General features: G+C 39.7%; 2 protein-coding genes across 3 annotated transcripts in view; one reads left to right on the forward strand and one right to left on the reverse strand.

The window, feature by feature from the left end:
* Positions 1 to 17,176, reverse strand: part of a1cf (apobec1 complementation factor) — a 259,844-nt gene that overhangs the window by 94,426 nt on the left and 148,242 nt on the right. The window lies entirely within an intron of this gene.
* On the forward strand, positions 4,367 to 9,769 carry ptges3l (prostaglandin E synthase 3 like). The gene is made up of 7 exons (XM_051673784.1): positions 4,367 to 4,634; positions 4,834 to 4,947; positions 6,102 to 6,168; positions 6,574 to 6,672; positions 7,854 to 7,943; positions 8,088 to 8,147; positions 8,231 to 9,769. Exons 1-7 carry the CDS (start codon positions 4,606 to 4,608, stop codon positions 8,237 to 8,239), a joined length of 468 nt encoding a protein of 155 aa, XP_051529744.1. The 5' UTR covers positions 4,367 to 4,605; the 3' UTR covers positions 8,240 to 9,769.

A 17,176-nucleotide genomic window follows, 5' to 3' on the forward strand; every position in this document is an offset into this window, starting at 1 on the left:
GATATTTGAAAAGTAATTATTAATCCCCAGAAAGCAGGCTAAAAACACTGAAATGTCTAAAAGTAGGGTAATATTACGAAAACCGAATACACACTCAGGTTTCTTATTCATTAATTGTACTTGTTAAAAAAAAAAAAAAAATCAGGAGAGATAAATAGAGGGATTCATACAGAAAATGGTAATGTTTGGCCAGTGGGGTAGTATCACAGAATAGGTGTGCCATTTAGATGGGTGGCTCATTTTAAAAGGATGGAACACCGTGTTTTTGTGATAGTGACTCTAAATGGCCTACAAGGGAATGGGTTTATCCAGTGACATTAACTAATATTTTAGCACAGGGTGAGTTTTAATGTTGTGTATGATGTTAAACGTATGTTTCATTTACAGTATGTGAGGAAGGTAATGAATCTCCTATATGTAGCCTTTTTATAATAATAGTATAATAATAATAATAATTAAAGTAACCAAACAATGTCATTTTTTTCAGTTCTGATTGGCAGGATAAAACAGTCTTTATGATGAGCAAAGTGTGATTTGCACTCTAATGATGATTTCAATTTATCTTCCCTTCTTTTTAGGATCACATGGTCATGGGATGGTAAGTTTCAAGTCTTTTCTTTCATTTTTATTTACATATACTAAACTAGCCTTTGGTTGGAACACCAGTGTCCGAAACAAAATAGAATGCAAATAAATAAAATATTTTACCTCAAAATATTTTGCCACAACTAATACTTTGCTTTATTCCTCATACTCCAATTTGTAAAAACATGCCTTTCACTTTTAACCTGGAAAAAATAATGTTGCAGGAAGAGTCACAGTACATTCTCATCTAAATACTGTAAAAATGCTCTCTAAAATATTTCCATTATTTCAAAATGTCTATGTCTATATATATATATATATATATATATATATATATATATATATATATATATATATATATATATATATATATATATATATATATATATATGACACACAGTGTTGGGGAGTAACGGAATACATGTAACAGGATTACGTATTTAAAATACAAATATAAGTAACTGTATTCCACTACAGTTACGATTTAAATCATTGGTATTTAGAATACAGTTACATTCAAAAAGTATTTTGATAACTGATGAGATTACTTTGCATTTTATTGTCATTTGTTTCATTTAATATTTAGTCCTTTCAGATAGAAAACATAAATGATGCGATCCAAAGTGCATTTGAAAATTTTTTTTAAATATTTTTTCCTGTGGGATCACAACTCAAGGTGGTCGACAGGGAAATTAAAACTGAATTCAAATCAGCAACTCTTGTTTAAATCGGTCTGATTTTATGGATCCAAGTTATTGCTGAACTGCCTCGAGATCAGTTACAGCCTGCAGTTAACACTGATTCAGGGTTTCGCTGTGGGATCAACACCCCCTAGCATTACTGTGAAACATTTTGAAATGTTTCGAAACAGTGGGTGCTTCTCATTTCCTAAATTGTGCATCCTCGTATCCTCGATCCTCCGTCATCTAGCTTGAGACCCGGAAACTGATCAAAGTCCGCCATCATTAAGGACGTACCATTTCTCTAAATGCACCACGAGCAGGTTTGGATTGAGGACAGAGGAAGCTTACCGAGGATGCTTGAGCGATGAAACACCGGTGCTGTAGCGTGTGCTGGCAAGTCAATGATAGGCAGACGAAGACGAGATGATGTGAAGAGTAAGATCCCAATTGCAGTTTATTCCTAATATACATGGTAAATCCAGAAACATGAAACCAAACAAACTTGACTTGACACTAAACACAAACATTGATTTGACTTGACTTGACTTGACTTGACTTGACTTGACTTGACCTAAGCACGCCAGCACATACAAACAGTACTTGACCCTGATTCAATGGAAACATGAGACTAAAATACATGGACAAGGGAAACATCAACCAATGAACAGACAGAACTATAAACAAGATAACAAGACAATGACTATGAACCAACAGGATCAAACACATGAACATGGGAAACACATTAACACAAAACATGACATGGAAACATGAACATGAATACTTCTAGACGTGACAGGTGCATCCTATGCAGAAGACTTTTTGGTTGAAGCTCCTGATGCACGCATAAATTCTCCTCCCCCTTCACATCTCACACAACAGTTTTAATTCATGTTTCACCGTTGCAGTTTAAATAAACCATAATTTTCACATACTTCAACAGTGCATTTTGAAGTATTTGGATATATGATGAATATATTCATAAATAAAGTTTCAGTAACATAAAGGCAAGCACGCCGATGTACTGCAGCTGCGCAAAAACTGTTCTGAAGTAACGCGCGAGTGAGCAAGGACATTTCATTTTAAAACACGTCATGCTTCGATTCCTCTGTCCTCATTTCCTTTCCTTCCATCCTTTCCTCGTTTCCTAAGATGGTGGAGTTAGGAAGCGAGGAAAGGAAGCAAGGAAATGAAACGAGGATGCACAATTTCAGAAATGAGAAGCACCCCTGGTCACTGATTAGTCCATGATCAACCAGTCACAATGATTTCCTTCCATCCTTTCATCATTTGCTTAGAGGTGGAGTTAGGAAGCGAAGAAAGGAAGCAAGGAAAGGAAACAAAGATGCACAATTTCAGAAATGAGAAGCACCCAGTGTGACGTAATGAAGCCTCATTTGCTGAAATCACGTGACCTGGCCAGTTTGATACAGGCTCTGAAGCATTGGTTTGAACAAAAGTTTGTAAAAGTTGCAAAGTTTTATGAAGCATTTTTCGAAAAAAAGCACAATTTATGAAACCAATGTTGTCAGATGTTACTGCTGATTTGAAAAATTGTCTTTTCTTGTAATCCTGACCAACCGTTTTGGAGATTTGGGTCTTTCCCCATTCAAGTAGATAGGAGCTACATTTGTTTGCTGCTTGTTTACATATAAAAATAGCTGCCTGGGAGCATTCCAAAGATGATCGCCGATTGACCAGACTTGCTGAAAAGACATTGGCTAGGCACAGCCAATGTCTTGCCAGCAAGTCAGTCCACTGTCGGCCATCTTTGGAATGCTCTCGGGAGACTATTTCCAGTCATGACAGTGCAGCTCCTATCTACTTGAATGGGGAAAGACGGTCAAGATTACAATCAAAGAACATATTTCAAATCAGCAGTAAAATCTGACAACACTAGTATCATAAATTGTGCGTCTTTACCTCATATTATGCTAAAAAATACAATTTTCCCACCTTGTATAGCTAATGCACATGTGCGATGTCGAATTGATTGACAGGCGATGTCTGTATCTAGAAGATGATTGGCTCTTTTACCTGTAAGGCGGGACTTCCTTTTTTACATCCCAGGTGTCTCAAGATGCAATTTAAAAAACTTAAAGTTCTTTTTAACTTTTTAACTTGACAGCGAGACGTGGTGCAATGGTCAAAAAGGTCCATCCAGCATGTGTTTACATATGAAAACCACTGAAAACAGATGAGACACACATAAAAACGTTGAACAACCCCTCACTCATCCATTCATGAGTGTCTGTGAGTGACAGAGTGTGTGTGAAGCAAGTTAGGTAGGCCTGTTTTTATTTTCCTTGATTACAAACCTGAAGTCATACTTGAAAAACTGTCCTGACCACTACAAAAAAGTGCAATTCTTCAAAGCTGTTGGTAACATAATACTTTTGTGTGATGCTTCATACTTGTCACTAGGTGTCAGCGCAACAATAACAACAACAAAAACATTCTGCATGCATTTATAACTGAAAGAGATTAATTTGAGTTACTTTGACAGAGTTACTTTTATTGGGGTTTACCCGATTCAGTTAGGCTTTCACTAAACAATCTGTCTGAGTTGAGTTTACATGGTAATTGTATGTTTGGAGAATCCATTTCCAATATGTGGAACCACCATTTGTTGTTTAGGGCAGGACTATCTCTTTGTACAACCAATCAAACGACAAGGAGAAATTTCTGAAATCTGTTTGACAGCAGTGATTATTTTTCCATTTGGTGACGAGTTACTTCAACTGTAAGTTCAACCAAGAATATATATACATACAGTATATATATATATATATATATATATATATATATATATATATATATATATATATATATATTTGTTTTTTTGTTTTGTTTTGTGAATTTCTGTATGTCAAAAGGATCTATTTACACTTTTGAATAATGAAATGTGTTTTTAATAAAAATCTATTAACCATTTTTTGCGTTTTTCAAGGTTTTGTGAAATGCATTATGCCCTAAGTATATATTTTGTTAAGGTTTGCATCTGTTCTTCACAAGACCTCTGGCAGATTCTTTGCCCTCCTCCGCAGGCAGTGGGAGGTGTTTGGGTGAAAGGAAATATCCTGGTCTGGGTGAGGACAGAATACACAGTGATTTTCCAGAGTGTTCCACCACCACCTTTAAATGGGAAGAGCAGGGGGGTGAAGTGGTATGTTCCTCTCACAGCTGCTGATGCCATCCATCCTAAAAATAGAGCCAATCACTCAGCCAGCCACACCGACACACTGAGCTCTCTCCAGTGAATTCTGACTTCTCTGAAAGTCCAGTTGACATCTCAAATATTTGCAAAGAAAAGGCAACATTAACTCTACAAAAAGACAAAATGCCAAAGATTGTTAGACCAGAGAACTGGTAAGTGAATTGATTATTAGAAATGGTAGAAGCCACATGTAGGCTAAGTGTTGTGGGGGGTACATGTGATTTGCACAAGGAAAACTGAACTTAGAGTACAATGTGTGTGTTGTTTAGATTTTCAGACAGCAATTCAAAGTTTTGTAATTTAATGAGAAATACGTCTAAATTCCCTAAATGGACTATTTCATTTCTTAAGTCAACCAGCCAGAACATTATGGTTTGACCGGAAGAAGTATGTCACTATCAACTTTGTGGTTCAAAACCCAAAAGATGTTCAAGTAGACATCCAGGACACTAAAATCATTCTAAGGTGAGAAAATCAAGTTTCATCATTATCAAACAATTAATTTATTTATGTTTATGTTTTTCTCTTCTTCTGTTTTTCAGTAAGAGTGTTCCACAGAAAAATGACAGAATTAATCTTAATTGTTTCTCCAAGATAGCAATGAGAATATATGGAGCTTAAATAGACCTTAGTTTGCTAAAGTCTCCTGCTTTTCAGATGTTTCTCATGAGAAAAAGAGACTCCTTCAATCTCACACGTGACTCATCCAGAGTTTCAGAAGGAATCTCAGCAGTATCTCAAACTCTTTTCAGATTTGCAAAGACACCAAAGTCAGCAATCAAATGTCAGAGTTTTTAAAATATACATTTCTGTAAAACAAATTCTTCCATGGTGAAATTATATGAGCTTTGCGATCCACATTCATTTTGAAGCTCTATACTCTTACCACATATTTAATTGTCTTATTCTTGTTTATTTGTATTTATCCTAAGGAGGTTTTAGGAGAAACATGATACAAATTTGATGCATGAAACATATATATATTTTCTTCTTTAGGATAATGCGGTTTGTTGCTGTCTAGTTAATGCACCCACACTAACGCAGGGGTTTTCAAACGTTTTGATGCCAAGGACCCCCAAACATGACCATCACCTTGCGAGGGACCAATTTTCTTAAATATAAAGGCAGCTTTATATTTTCTATATAAGATCCCATTGTGTAAGAAAAAAACAGTAAGCGTGATATTATCAAGACAACATGTTGTTTGCAAAATTTAATAATTGGCTTTTATTTTGTAATAAAGGAAATTAAGGAAGTGAAAATAAATTATTAAAATATAATAATGAGAAATCTGGAAAATGTTACTTTGTATTAAGTTGAGAGCATATATTTCTTTCTACCCACTGTTAGAGTAATGTTAGATGTATAAACCTGAAGAAAATCATTTTCAATTCACTTGAAATGTATTTATACTCTTTAGAAAGCATAATGAAAGAATAATACTGTCAAAGTTGGTATTTTTTTATGTATTTATTTTTATTTTTATTTTTTTTTTTGCATTTTCCACGGACCTCCTAGCACCTCTTGGCAGAGTTTAAAACCCCTACACTATTGTATTTAGATAATAACAATCAAGGGCATGTGTCAGATAATAATCTTTCAAACAATATTCTTTTCAGCTGTAAAGATGTTGATGACAACAATATCTACAACGAGATTGAATTTTATGACCGGGTATTCAAATCTGTAAGTAGTTTACCATCTCTTTTGTGACCTAACCCTGAAGCCTAACCCTAACTTTAAGGAACTACCTGATCTAACCCTTAAACACAGTTTTGTTGGTGTATCATAATGTATTCAGGTTGATTCAGTTAAATAGTATTTTTTACTTGAATAAAAGGAGTTAATTTAGTTCCCAAATGACGCATAATTTTGATGGTTGTACGTAGATAGCACAGTAAATGTATCTGCTTACAAAAATGTATTGTGTTTATGGAAGGCAATACATTTCAGAGATGTTAAAGATTTGTTTTGGAGTCTGACCACAGTGCAAACCCACTTAAGTGGCATGTGTAAAAGGTGCTATGTGGAGGCACCAGACATCATTGTTTTCTGTTGCTTTGAGTAACTTTGTGGCTGATGCTCTTTTAGGATTCGAGGGAGAAGGTCTATGATCGTACTATTAATGTGTTGATAAGGAAAATGAAGGAAAATGTGGCATGGCCCCGACTCCAAAAAGATCCAGCAAAGGTATCTGCACTTTACTGATGCCTGTTCTTGTGCATGCACAATTGGTAACAACACATTTACAAATCAGGACATGAATTAAACTCATTTAGTGCCAAAATGATATCAGTCAATTCATTACAAACAACTATATGTACTTTATTTAATTGACTTGATCTCAAACTGAGTGAATTTGTGCATATCTCAATGAGGCTCTTTTAAATTGATAGATTTGGCCAAATACAGTGAGCCCAAAAAGTATTTGTACATTTAAGCAACACAAATTCCATTGCATTAGGTAACAAAAAAGTGAAACCAAGTGGCATGTATTTTAAAGAACACCCACATTGAAAGAGTTTGGTAGGTGTTATTATCAAACAAAACATACTGTTCAAACACTTTCTGGTTGTCAGACTGGTTGACAAAAGTTAATGTGATGTACTACACCTGTGTTTACTCTGCTAGGACACCTGGAAAGTGGGGAAGTGACTTTACACATCCCCTAAAATGGATACATTGGGACTAGTTAAAATTAAATGCAAGAATGGCTAAGAAAAGTCAGCTAAGTTAGTTTTGGCGAGAGGTCCGGCATAATTTGTAGCTGATGCCACTAGATTTTTATTTTATTTTATTTATTTTCTCCCAATTTGGAATGCCCAATTCCCACTATTTAGTAGGTCCAACTCACCTCAGTCCGGGTGGCGGAGGACAAGTCTCAGTTGCCTCCGCTTCTGAGACCATCAATCCGCGCATCTTATCACGTGGCTCGTTGTGCATGACACCGTGGAGACTCCGCACGTGGAGGCTCATGCTGCTCTCCGCGATCCACACACAAGTTACCATGTGCCCCATTGAGAGCGAGAACCCCTAATCGCGACCACGAGGAGGTTACCCCATATGACTCTACCCTTCCTAGCAACTGGGCCAATTTGGTTGCTTAGGAGACCTGGCTGGAGTCACTCAGCACACCCTGGATTCGAACTTGTGACTCCAGGGGTGGTAGTCAGCGTCAGTACTCGCTGAGCTACCCAGGCCCGATGCCACTTGATTTAATATTTTGTTGTCTGATGCAATTAATTATAATACACTTAACATTCCAAATACTTTATGGGGCCAGTGTATATAATAACTTTATGGGGCCAGTGTTTAGAATAATATAGCTGGTATAGCCTATATATCTGAGCATTCTTTTCTCACCCCTGCAGCCGGCGTGGCTGTTAGTAGACTTTGATAACTGGAGGGACTGGGAAAACGAGGAGGAAGACGGCATGGCAGAATATGAGCAATACATTGATGTAAGTACCTGGATATTCAATCTGTTCGTAGTGGATTATGCAAACTCAGACACCTGTTATCATATCACTTAATGCCACAGGATGTTATTATGACTTCATAATAAATCCATGTAGTATAACAGTGTAATGACTGTTGAAATGCAGATGATTAATGATGTGAAGAAGAAGGGAGAGCCACCTGCTATGGATGACCTGGATGATCTCGTAAGTGTCTGGAACAATATGTGTTAGTCTTTAGTCATTTCAGATCTGTTTTGATGTCATCACAACACTTTTTTTCTTTACAGAGTGACTGAGCTGAGTGCCATGTCCCATGATGAACCTTCAACGTTTTCTAAAATATAATGAGTACAATAAAGGCAAGTTCACTCTGCCACAACAAACATATATTTCCAATGGTTCTTGAATCGGTGTGTTAACCCTGCTGCCGTTTGTTGGTGTTTGCTGGGGCAGTGTGAACACTGTAAAAAATGCTGTGTCAGTTAACCTAAAAATGTGCTTCATTTGGTAGCATCTAAATGAACTGGTTTTATTTAAGTCAATATTTAATAATTTTATATATTAGGTTACACCAAACATATTGTTTTTACAGTGTAGCCTTATTAATATGTAAATGTCCTTTTTTAAACCTTTGAATTTATTAATTCTTTGCTACCTTGCAAATCTTCATTGGCGTGTATGAAACAAAATCAGATTATTTAGTGTATTTGTTGTCTTTTCATGTTGGGAATGAAAATGAAAGAAATGTACTTATTGTTAATTGTGCTGTGCTGTGCACTGACGTGCACAGAACGGGGGCAGCAGGGGCGCAAGCCCTTTCGTTCACAAATCTAATGGTGACCTTTTGGTCGTCCAGAAAAGGGGAAGAAATTGTAATAATTAAATTATAATAATTTTTTAACTATCCTTCCGCCCCTGTCCCTGCTAAGTTCTGTGCACGTCACTGGTGTTGTGTATAATAGATTTTTTCTACATTAAAGTTTTTTTTAGTCAGTCATTGTTATTTAATGCTTTATTCGTGCCTGTGGTGATATTTAAATTTCATCCTAAACTGTGCACACGGGAAATCGGCATGTTTCAGCCGAATGTTCCAGAACCTTAACATCGACCCCATTCTGCCGAGTTACTGACAAGTGCCATCTCCAATCATACATTTTTGCATCAATTAAACTGAAACCAGGATGTTATTGTGTTCGTGTAGTCTGTGAGGAGTGCAATTTAGAGGTTGCATTTTTCCTCTAATATTACATTTTTACTCCACTGATGGCTAGGTTTAGGGTTGGGGGGAAGAGTTAATAAAATATGCATTCCAGCTAAAAACAACTCACTTTACAACTCGCTTTTGGCGCCTCTCTGTGGACATTTCACACGGAAACTGGAGCATACACGTCTGCTTATATTGAAAAACACATCCTGTTTTGAATTTGCATAAGTACAGACAGAGTTGAGCTTGTGAAATATCAATTTCACTTGAGCCATACTTAAAAATCAAATGTAATAAAATATGAAACCATGTGACATCAGCAAAAATGATGTCCTGATGGACTTTCTCAGAACTAACTATGGACATTTTCCACTAAAGTTTGACTACCAGAAAGTCATAATTTTTAACAGTATATCTATTGTTACTGTATATCTTTTTAACCCTTTTTTTTATTGTATTTTTTTTATTTTTTTTTTGTGAAATGTTCTGCTTGAAATTTTTATTTGTGCTTCTCTTTTTTTTTTTTAAGTGTAGCGTAAGAGTCCAAATACTTTTTGCGGCCACTGTGTAGAAGTGTTCAAACTAGAACTATAAATCTGCATGCTTTTATTATTCCAATAAATGATTATGTAATCTCATGAGTCATCAAGTGAAACTGTATGTTTCAAAGCTGTGTATTGTTAAAACAAAGGCAGAAAAAAATCATATGCTCACCTTTAGTCCATTGAACGTTCTGTTCCAAGCACAGCAGGTCTGTGAGCGGTCACTACTGTTACGCATGGACACCTGTTGCTCAACTTTTCTTATATAGCTTGATTGTGCCATCTTGCTTTCAACTACGTCAGCTAACAAAGGTGACCCCTCTGCAAGTGGACCTGTTAGTCTATGCTCTTTTATGACCAGCCATTCATGCAACAGACCGGAAACAGGTCAATTAGTCATTAACTTCCCTCTAAACTGACTCCTTGTGTTATTGTACATGAAGAAGTCCATTGACCAGGTCTTGTTTATCAGTGTGTTCAAAAAGAAGAGACCTACTCAACAAGTACAGCGATAAAGAAAGATAAGGAGCGAAGGATTATTTAGGTGTAAGGAAAAAGTATCACATGATTACAGTATGAGTGTATCGTGATTTCTTGTCAATTTTTATAAATGCATTCCCATTGGAAAGAACATCACATAAGAGGGCTTAATATTTCTATTGTAATTGGAGAGCAAATTGAGATTTTGACTTTAATATCCTGGTTCTCATATTTTACTCCTGAGAAAAATGCCCCGGTAATTTCAAATGTGTCTAGAGTTTCAGCAGAGATCTCAACAGATTTACCATTTTAAGATGAGCTCAAACATTTCTCATCAAATTCTTTCAAGACCAAATTATCTGAGCTGTGCTATCCACATTAACCTTATAGCTCTGTACTCTTATTATGTCAGCAATTGTCCTAATTGTGTCTAATTTTTATTTCTCCTAAAGAATGTTAGTGAAAGTATGAGATTTATCCTTGTTATTATTTTACTTTGTCGTAACTGGTGGAAAACTACAGAGTAAAATTTTGCTCAGGTCTTAATAAGATCCAGTAAGAAATGGCAAACAATAATGTAACACAATGTAATAGTTTTTTTTTTTTTTTTTCACCAACATGCAATTGCATATTTCTATTTAATTTAGTTTTGTTTTTTTATTATAACAATACTTTAAAACATGAAATTTTATAATGGGAGTCAATCAGTTGCTCTTTGTTTTCCCATTGGTCACAATTGTAACTGCTTGCCTAACATGCTTACTAATCCTGTGAGCATGATTTATATGGGCCAGAGCAATCTTATTAATAAATCATAATAGACAATTATTGAAACTTGAATTATTCTTTAAACATTGTATGTACCAAATAAGGTAGTTTGTGTATTATATACATACAGTTTACTTGACTCCTTTTGTGGAGCATTTGTCACGGTCCTGTCACCTTGTCAGGTTGGGTTTCTGTCTGACGGGACCATGGCATTATCGTTCTGTCTCGTATTTTGTGTATCTTCTTTGGGTGAGCACACGGGTCCGGTTGTTAGTGACCACCGTGCGTGAGTTACCGCTGTGCGCTTTCCGGTGATGTCACGGTCCTGTCACCTTGTCAGGTTGGGTTTTGTCTGACGAGGGCCTTGGCCCACTTAAAATGGCAGCAGAGACCACATGGACCTTTGTTCTATAATCAAAGGAGAGACATTGAACTCAGTTTCCCAGGATCCTTCACAAATTCACAACTGGATGCGAAGTCCCGCCCATGGACCCAGTCTCAAACGCCATTGGTCGAGCGGCCTACGACCGATGATGTCATCTTGTCAATAAAACCAGCGGACAGATGAAGTTCAGCCTCTCTGTGCTAAGCTCTGCCTGGCTGTTAAGGGACATCTGTACTGTGCACGTACTGAAGGAGTTTTCCCTCCGTTTGGACTGAGAACAAAGAGACCACGTTTTTCTAACCTCACCATTTGGCCACGGTAGAGTAAGATTAACTTAGCTTTGTTCAAGTCTTATAGTATACTTATATCAACCGGTTCAGTTTCACTGTAAAGCAACAGTGAATTTATTTTGAAAAACGGAAAGGCGACCAGTTTCCCTTCTCCCTCTTTTTCATTCAATGTTGACAACTTTCTGCATTCTTCTCCATCGCTGGATCTGAAGAATAAAGCAGAGACGCGTCTTTTCGCTGACGAGCGTAAGACAAGGGACCATCCAGACCGTTTCTCCTGACCGCTCAATGCAACAGGAATTCCAACGGACAACCCTACTGAAATCACACAGGATTTCCCAAGTAAGGCTTGATATCTGGGCAGATTTAGTTTAGAAACTGTGATTTTTCTCGTGAAACTAAATCGTATTTTTGATTCTAAATGCTGATGTTTTGAGTATATTTGTATGTTAAACTCTGCTCGCTGCTTCAAATTGGGAGATTTGTTTTAGTTTCTTTTGGGGTTATGTTTGTTTTGTTGAGTGATTTGAACTAGTAATTCAGTGCCACTGTTACGAGCGGTTACCCTTAACTAAACTGCATGCACTTTTCCTCTCTCTCTCACTCTCATTCTCTCTCTCTCACTGATATTCATTGAGTGAGCGGCGCCACGGTTTGTGTTCGACTCAGGCTGGTGAACCAAATTCTCCTGCCTGTTTCGTCAGTTCCTTTGTGTGTCCGCTCATTTCCACCCGCACGTGGTATCAGCTCCATTTTGGACTTAACCCTCCATTTTGAACCTGATCCTCCATTTTGATTCCTTTGTTACCACACCTGGACACACACACACACACACACACACGCACACTAGCATATAGCTCCACTGTTTGTTTAGGATTTCCTTGATTTTATTTTTTGGATTATATTCAGATAGTATTGGCTGTGTTCACTGGTTGGTGAACCAAATTCTCCTGCCTGTTTCGTCAGTTCCTTTGTGTGTCCGCTCATTTCCACCCGCACGTGGTATCAGTTCCATTTTGGATTTAACCCTCCATTTTGAACCTGGTCCTCCATTTTGATTCCTTTGTACCACATCTGGACACACACACACACACACACTAGCATATGGCTCCACTGTTAGTTTAGGATTTCCTTGATTTTTATTTTTTGGATTATATTCGGGTAGTATTGGCTGTGTTCACTACTGCTTGATTATAATAAATCTTGTTATATTATAATAAGTACTCCTGTTTGTTTTTGTTTGAATATTGTGTTGAAGCCAACCTCTGCCACGTGAAGAACTCCCAAGTTACCTCAGAGTACTATTATTTTATTGGTTTTAGAAACTAACTGTAACTAGATTACTATTAGATTTGTATACCAATAATTTAACTAGTTTTTTCCCTTTTTGATTATTTTGATTAACAATTAAGATACTCAACCTACAGGGTAGATTTTGTTTTATGAGACTCAATCAGTAACTTGCTATAATTTTTCTCTTTTCAAAGAGTGGTGCCCCGAGAATAGAGTTTAATGAGTTAAATTCTATTTAATTATTTAATTGTTATTTGATTATTCTATAATTAATAACAATTAATTATTGATTATTTCTGATAGTAAAACTGATTTAAACAACCAGTAGCACCTACATAATAATTGGTGCCCCGTGTGAGGCCGTGATAATTGTTGGGAGTAGCCAAAGGTTTCCCCTCTTTGCTTCCTTTTTCTACAGGAAGTTCAAACTGCTAAGACACAAGGCCGGTTGTGGTTGTGAATCATTGCAAGTGTTGTGTTAGTGGTTGCTAGTTTGGTACTAATTCATTACTCCTTCTGTTTGTGTTTGAGAGATTCAGTCACTAGATACTAACAAGTAGTCTGACGTGCTGATAGTCATACTGTGATTATTTCACCTAAATTAGCAGCTCAAGGAACAGTTAATAATACAAAGCAGTTGCTCGTGAGTGATGGGTAAGTGGTTCCCCCTGTGCATTCTTTCCTCAGGATAACGACTGGTGTGTCAGTGTTTTCCACAGAGCAACAGGTGTCGTAAGTCGCCACCATCAAAACTCAGCTAAGTTTCAGAATTGTGAACTCATAAAGAGTTCCTATAGGGGTTCACTGGACATCACCCTCTCACCTGTCAAACCAGGGAGATATGACTAGCCAGTCCCCATCAGCATCCGGAGCTGAAGCTCCCAGGTCAGGTGAGGAAACCTCACTGACCAACTGGGTCGCTGACCTCCTCCTTGTCTCTAGAGAAGAAAGGGAGGAGCTTAACAGCTACACACCATCTCAATGTGATGCTGAAATGGCCGCCGTGGTAGATAATGCACACGATCCTCAAGGGAAGGTAACCACTATCCAGGAGGTAGTTGGTAGGCTGTTTCTACTTTACCACCACAAGGCCCAGCTGCAAAAAAGGCAAGGTAAAGACACTTACAGCCCAGTGTAGTCGGCTTGATGCAAGCAATCGCGCTTTACATCGAGACCTCCAGACTACAAATACTATGCTGGAGGAGTGTGTAGAAAGACTCCAGTCGGCTGAAAAGGAAAGCCGAGAGGTCGCTGACGACCGAGTCCGGCAAGAGAGTCGAGACATACGGGCTAAAGCTCAAGAAGCGCTCCGCTACCCCATCTTTGACCAGAGTGGGGCAGAGGAATCAGAGGATGGCGCTACGACGAAATACCCTACCCCTGGTTCAGGTAGTATTTCAAAACCGTTGCTCCAACTCCCGGAGTTAGAGCGCATCCCTGTTCGGGACGTGAGTCCACCACGTTTCGGGGGCAAGGCCACATTTCGGCAATCTTCCCCTCAGGCGTCTTTTAGGCCCCGCCCCAGCAGGACGCCTTCCTCCCCACAAGGAGGAAGTGGTCTCACCCAACGCCATGGCAATGGGGGCAGGCACTGGTACTCATCCTCTGACGAGTCAGATGATACAAGCGGGACCAAGACACAGGTCTACGCATGCGCCAGCTTGACTCCTTTGCGAAGGACATAGAACGTTTCGACCCAGCAAGCCGAGATTCAAATGTCAACGATTACCTTAGGGAAATCGAACATTGTCTTGCCGACTTGCCTCATGCCTCGGCGTGTGAGAAGTTGAAACTCATCTGGAAAACAACTTCCAGAAGCGTCCACGCTTTCGTAGAGACTCAACCGCTGCGCATTCGTGACAGCTATCTGAGGCTTTGCAGGGTTCTGTGAGAGGAGTATTCGCTATATACTGATGAAACATCAGCCACCCTCAGTGCCATCCGCATCCAACAGAAGCGGTTGGAGCCTCCTAGGGAGTACTATAGGCGTTTAAGAAATGCATACTTCCAAGGAAGTAATGAGCCAGGTCTGGAAGAAGAGCGAGGATTCAGGTCTCTCTTCCTCCATAACCTCCGCCACTGCGTGCGAACCCACGTTACACTGATGTGTAAACAGGGTAGACCGACCATGCAGGGAATTAGGAAGATGGCCCAAATGACTTGGGAAACAGTCGTGCGTCCGACTGATAAACCAGAAGACGATGTCAGAGTCCTAGACATCCAGTCTTCAGAGAGGGCAGACTTAGGGCTTGAGGGCTATGAAATACCTCAGCCTAGAGTAAGCTGCGAAGCGGCAGCCCCAAAACGTTTGCCCAACCACCCACAGGGGGGTTGGAGAAACCAAGGGAATGACCACAAGGGTCCCTCCCAGGGTCAGAAAAAAACAGAAAAAATAGAATCCTTCTCCAAAGAAAAGGAATGTCGGGTTTGTAAAAAGCCCCAGACAGTGGAATGGAAACAAAGGGAATCATTCAGAGGCTCCTGGAAAGAGTGATCTGAAGCGTCAGCTCAGCCTCATCCAGAAAAGCCTAGCGGACGTGACAAAGCACATCGAAGGGTCAGACGATGGCCACAAAAAACCCGATGGTGACAGTCCGTCAGCGTGACTAGCCCATACACTTCCCTGTTCTTTCCCCAGAGTCTACTTTGTAGGCTGGGAGAAGAACACAGGGAAGACCCAGACGCACCCAGTGGCAGTCATGCCCAATACCCATGCTCCGCTTTTTTAATTTTTGGGAGACCTTGTCCACAAGGGTAATGCCAGATGCATATACACCTCTGTGTCGGTAGGAAGGTTTATAGACATCCATGCGTTACTGGACACTGGGTCTGAAATCAGCCTAATGTGCGAGGAGACTTTCGCAGAAGTCACCAGGGCAATGCTCTCTCATGGTAAACCACTGCAGACAGAGTCCTGTGATGTGAGCCTTGTCAGCTACACACGAAACAGAGCCCCCATCACAAAACGCGCTTGGCTTGATATCACCTTCCAGGAGACAACCCTCAATCATCCCGTTTACATCTGTGTTTTCGACACAGAACAACTCCTTATCGGCCATGACCTGCTGGACCGACTGGCCCCGCTGATCGACTGCCTTTGCGGGCACATGTGGGCCCAGGTCGCAACCCCGAATCCGGTCCGTCTAGCCCACAGCTGTCACGCTTCAGACGACCGGGTCACTTATATCCAAGAGTCAGGAGAGACCACTTGTGACACTGTTCTTGAGTCAGCGCTTTGTCATTACCCAGACATCCAGACTCATCTTGGCTCTGAGCCTCTTGAGTTATCTGTGACTCCACCGACACCGCAGCTTGGCGGACCCGTGAGCACCCACGAATCATTCCTTTGCTCACTAGAAAACTCAGATTAGCTTTGTACAGCCCCTGCATAGCTGGAGGCGTGCATGCTAACGGTATCTTGGTATCTGATGTGTTTGTCGCACTCTGGTCTGAGAAGTCTGCTGTTAGTCAAGCTTTGTACGACAAGTTGTGTCAGAATAGCTCCTTTCTGTCTTTCTGCGTGCAAAAGTCACTACCTTCTTTCTGCAGAGTCACCGCAGAGGCCCATCAAGGCTATTGGGATATGTGCTCTTTCCATTCAAATTGGAAAGAAGAGATTTACACACTTCATGAGTGTGATTCCCCAACTTGATCCCTCACTCCTCATGGGGGCCAATATCCTAGTTAGGTTAGGTGCTCTACTGTACACTGTCAACCAGGTCCTATGGTCTCAGGCAAGCATTGAAAACCATCCGGCAGCGGTTGATCCAGAACACATGTTGTCTGATCAGACCATCCCTCAGGCGTGTCAGGCAGCGAGCGAGTTTGACCTGACTATCCCAGCTAGAACTGCAGGTGCCCCTGTCTGCCTCATGATCCTCAAGGGACAGATGATACCTGGTTCACAGGCATTCTTCCAACCCTTGCCATACTTCTGGGAACTCAGCCTGACCATCTGTGGTACACCTCTGCTTGAGCTCAACAACTGCTCAGCTTACTTGCTTGTCCAGAACCTCACAAACATACCAATTGTTGTGACGGCACGTAGACCATTAAGGTTGCTGATCGACAGCTCGTTTCATGACTTTGAGCTGACAGTGCCCGTGATTGGAGAGCTGCCTCCATCCTTGATGAGGGGGAGAACCTCGAACCCCTCCTTCTCACCTTCCCAAACAAAATGATCACAGTTGCTTGTCATGAGGGGCTACACAATAAAGAAGTCTGCAGTACTGCCTTGGGCACGGAAACGGACATGATTGTGTATGCCCTCA

Source organism: Myxocyprinus asiaticus, chromosome 36 (assembly GCF_019703515.2).
Source record: "Myxocyprinus asiaticus isolate MX2 ecotype Aquarium Trade chromosome 36, UBuf_Myxa_2, whole genome shotgun sequence".
In the NCBI taxonomy this organism is placed as follows: Eukaryota; Metazoa; Chordata; class Actinopteri; order Cypriniformes; family Catostomidae; genus Myxocyprinus; species Myxocyprinus asiaticus.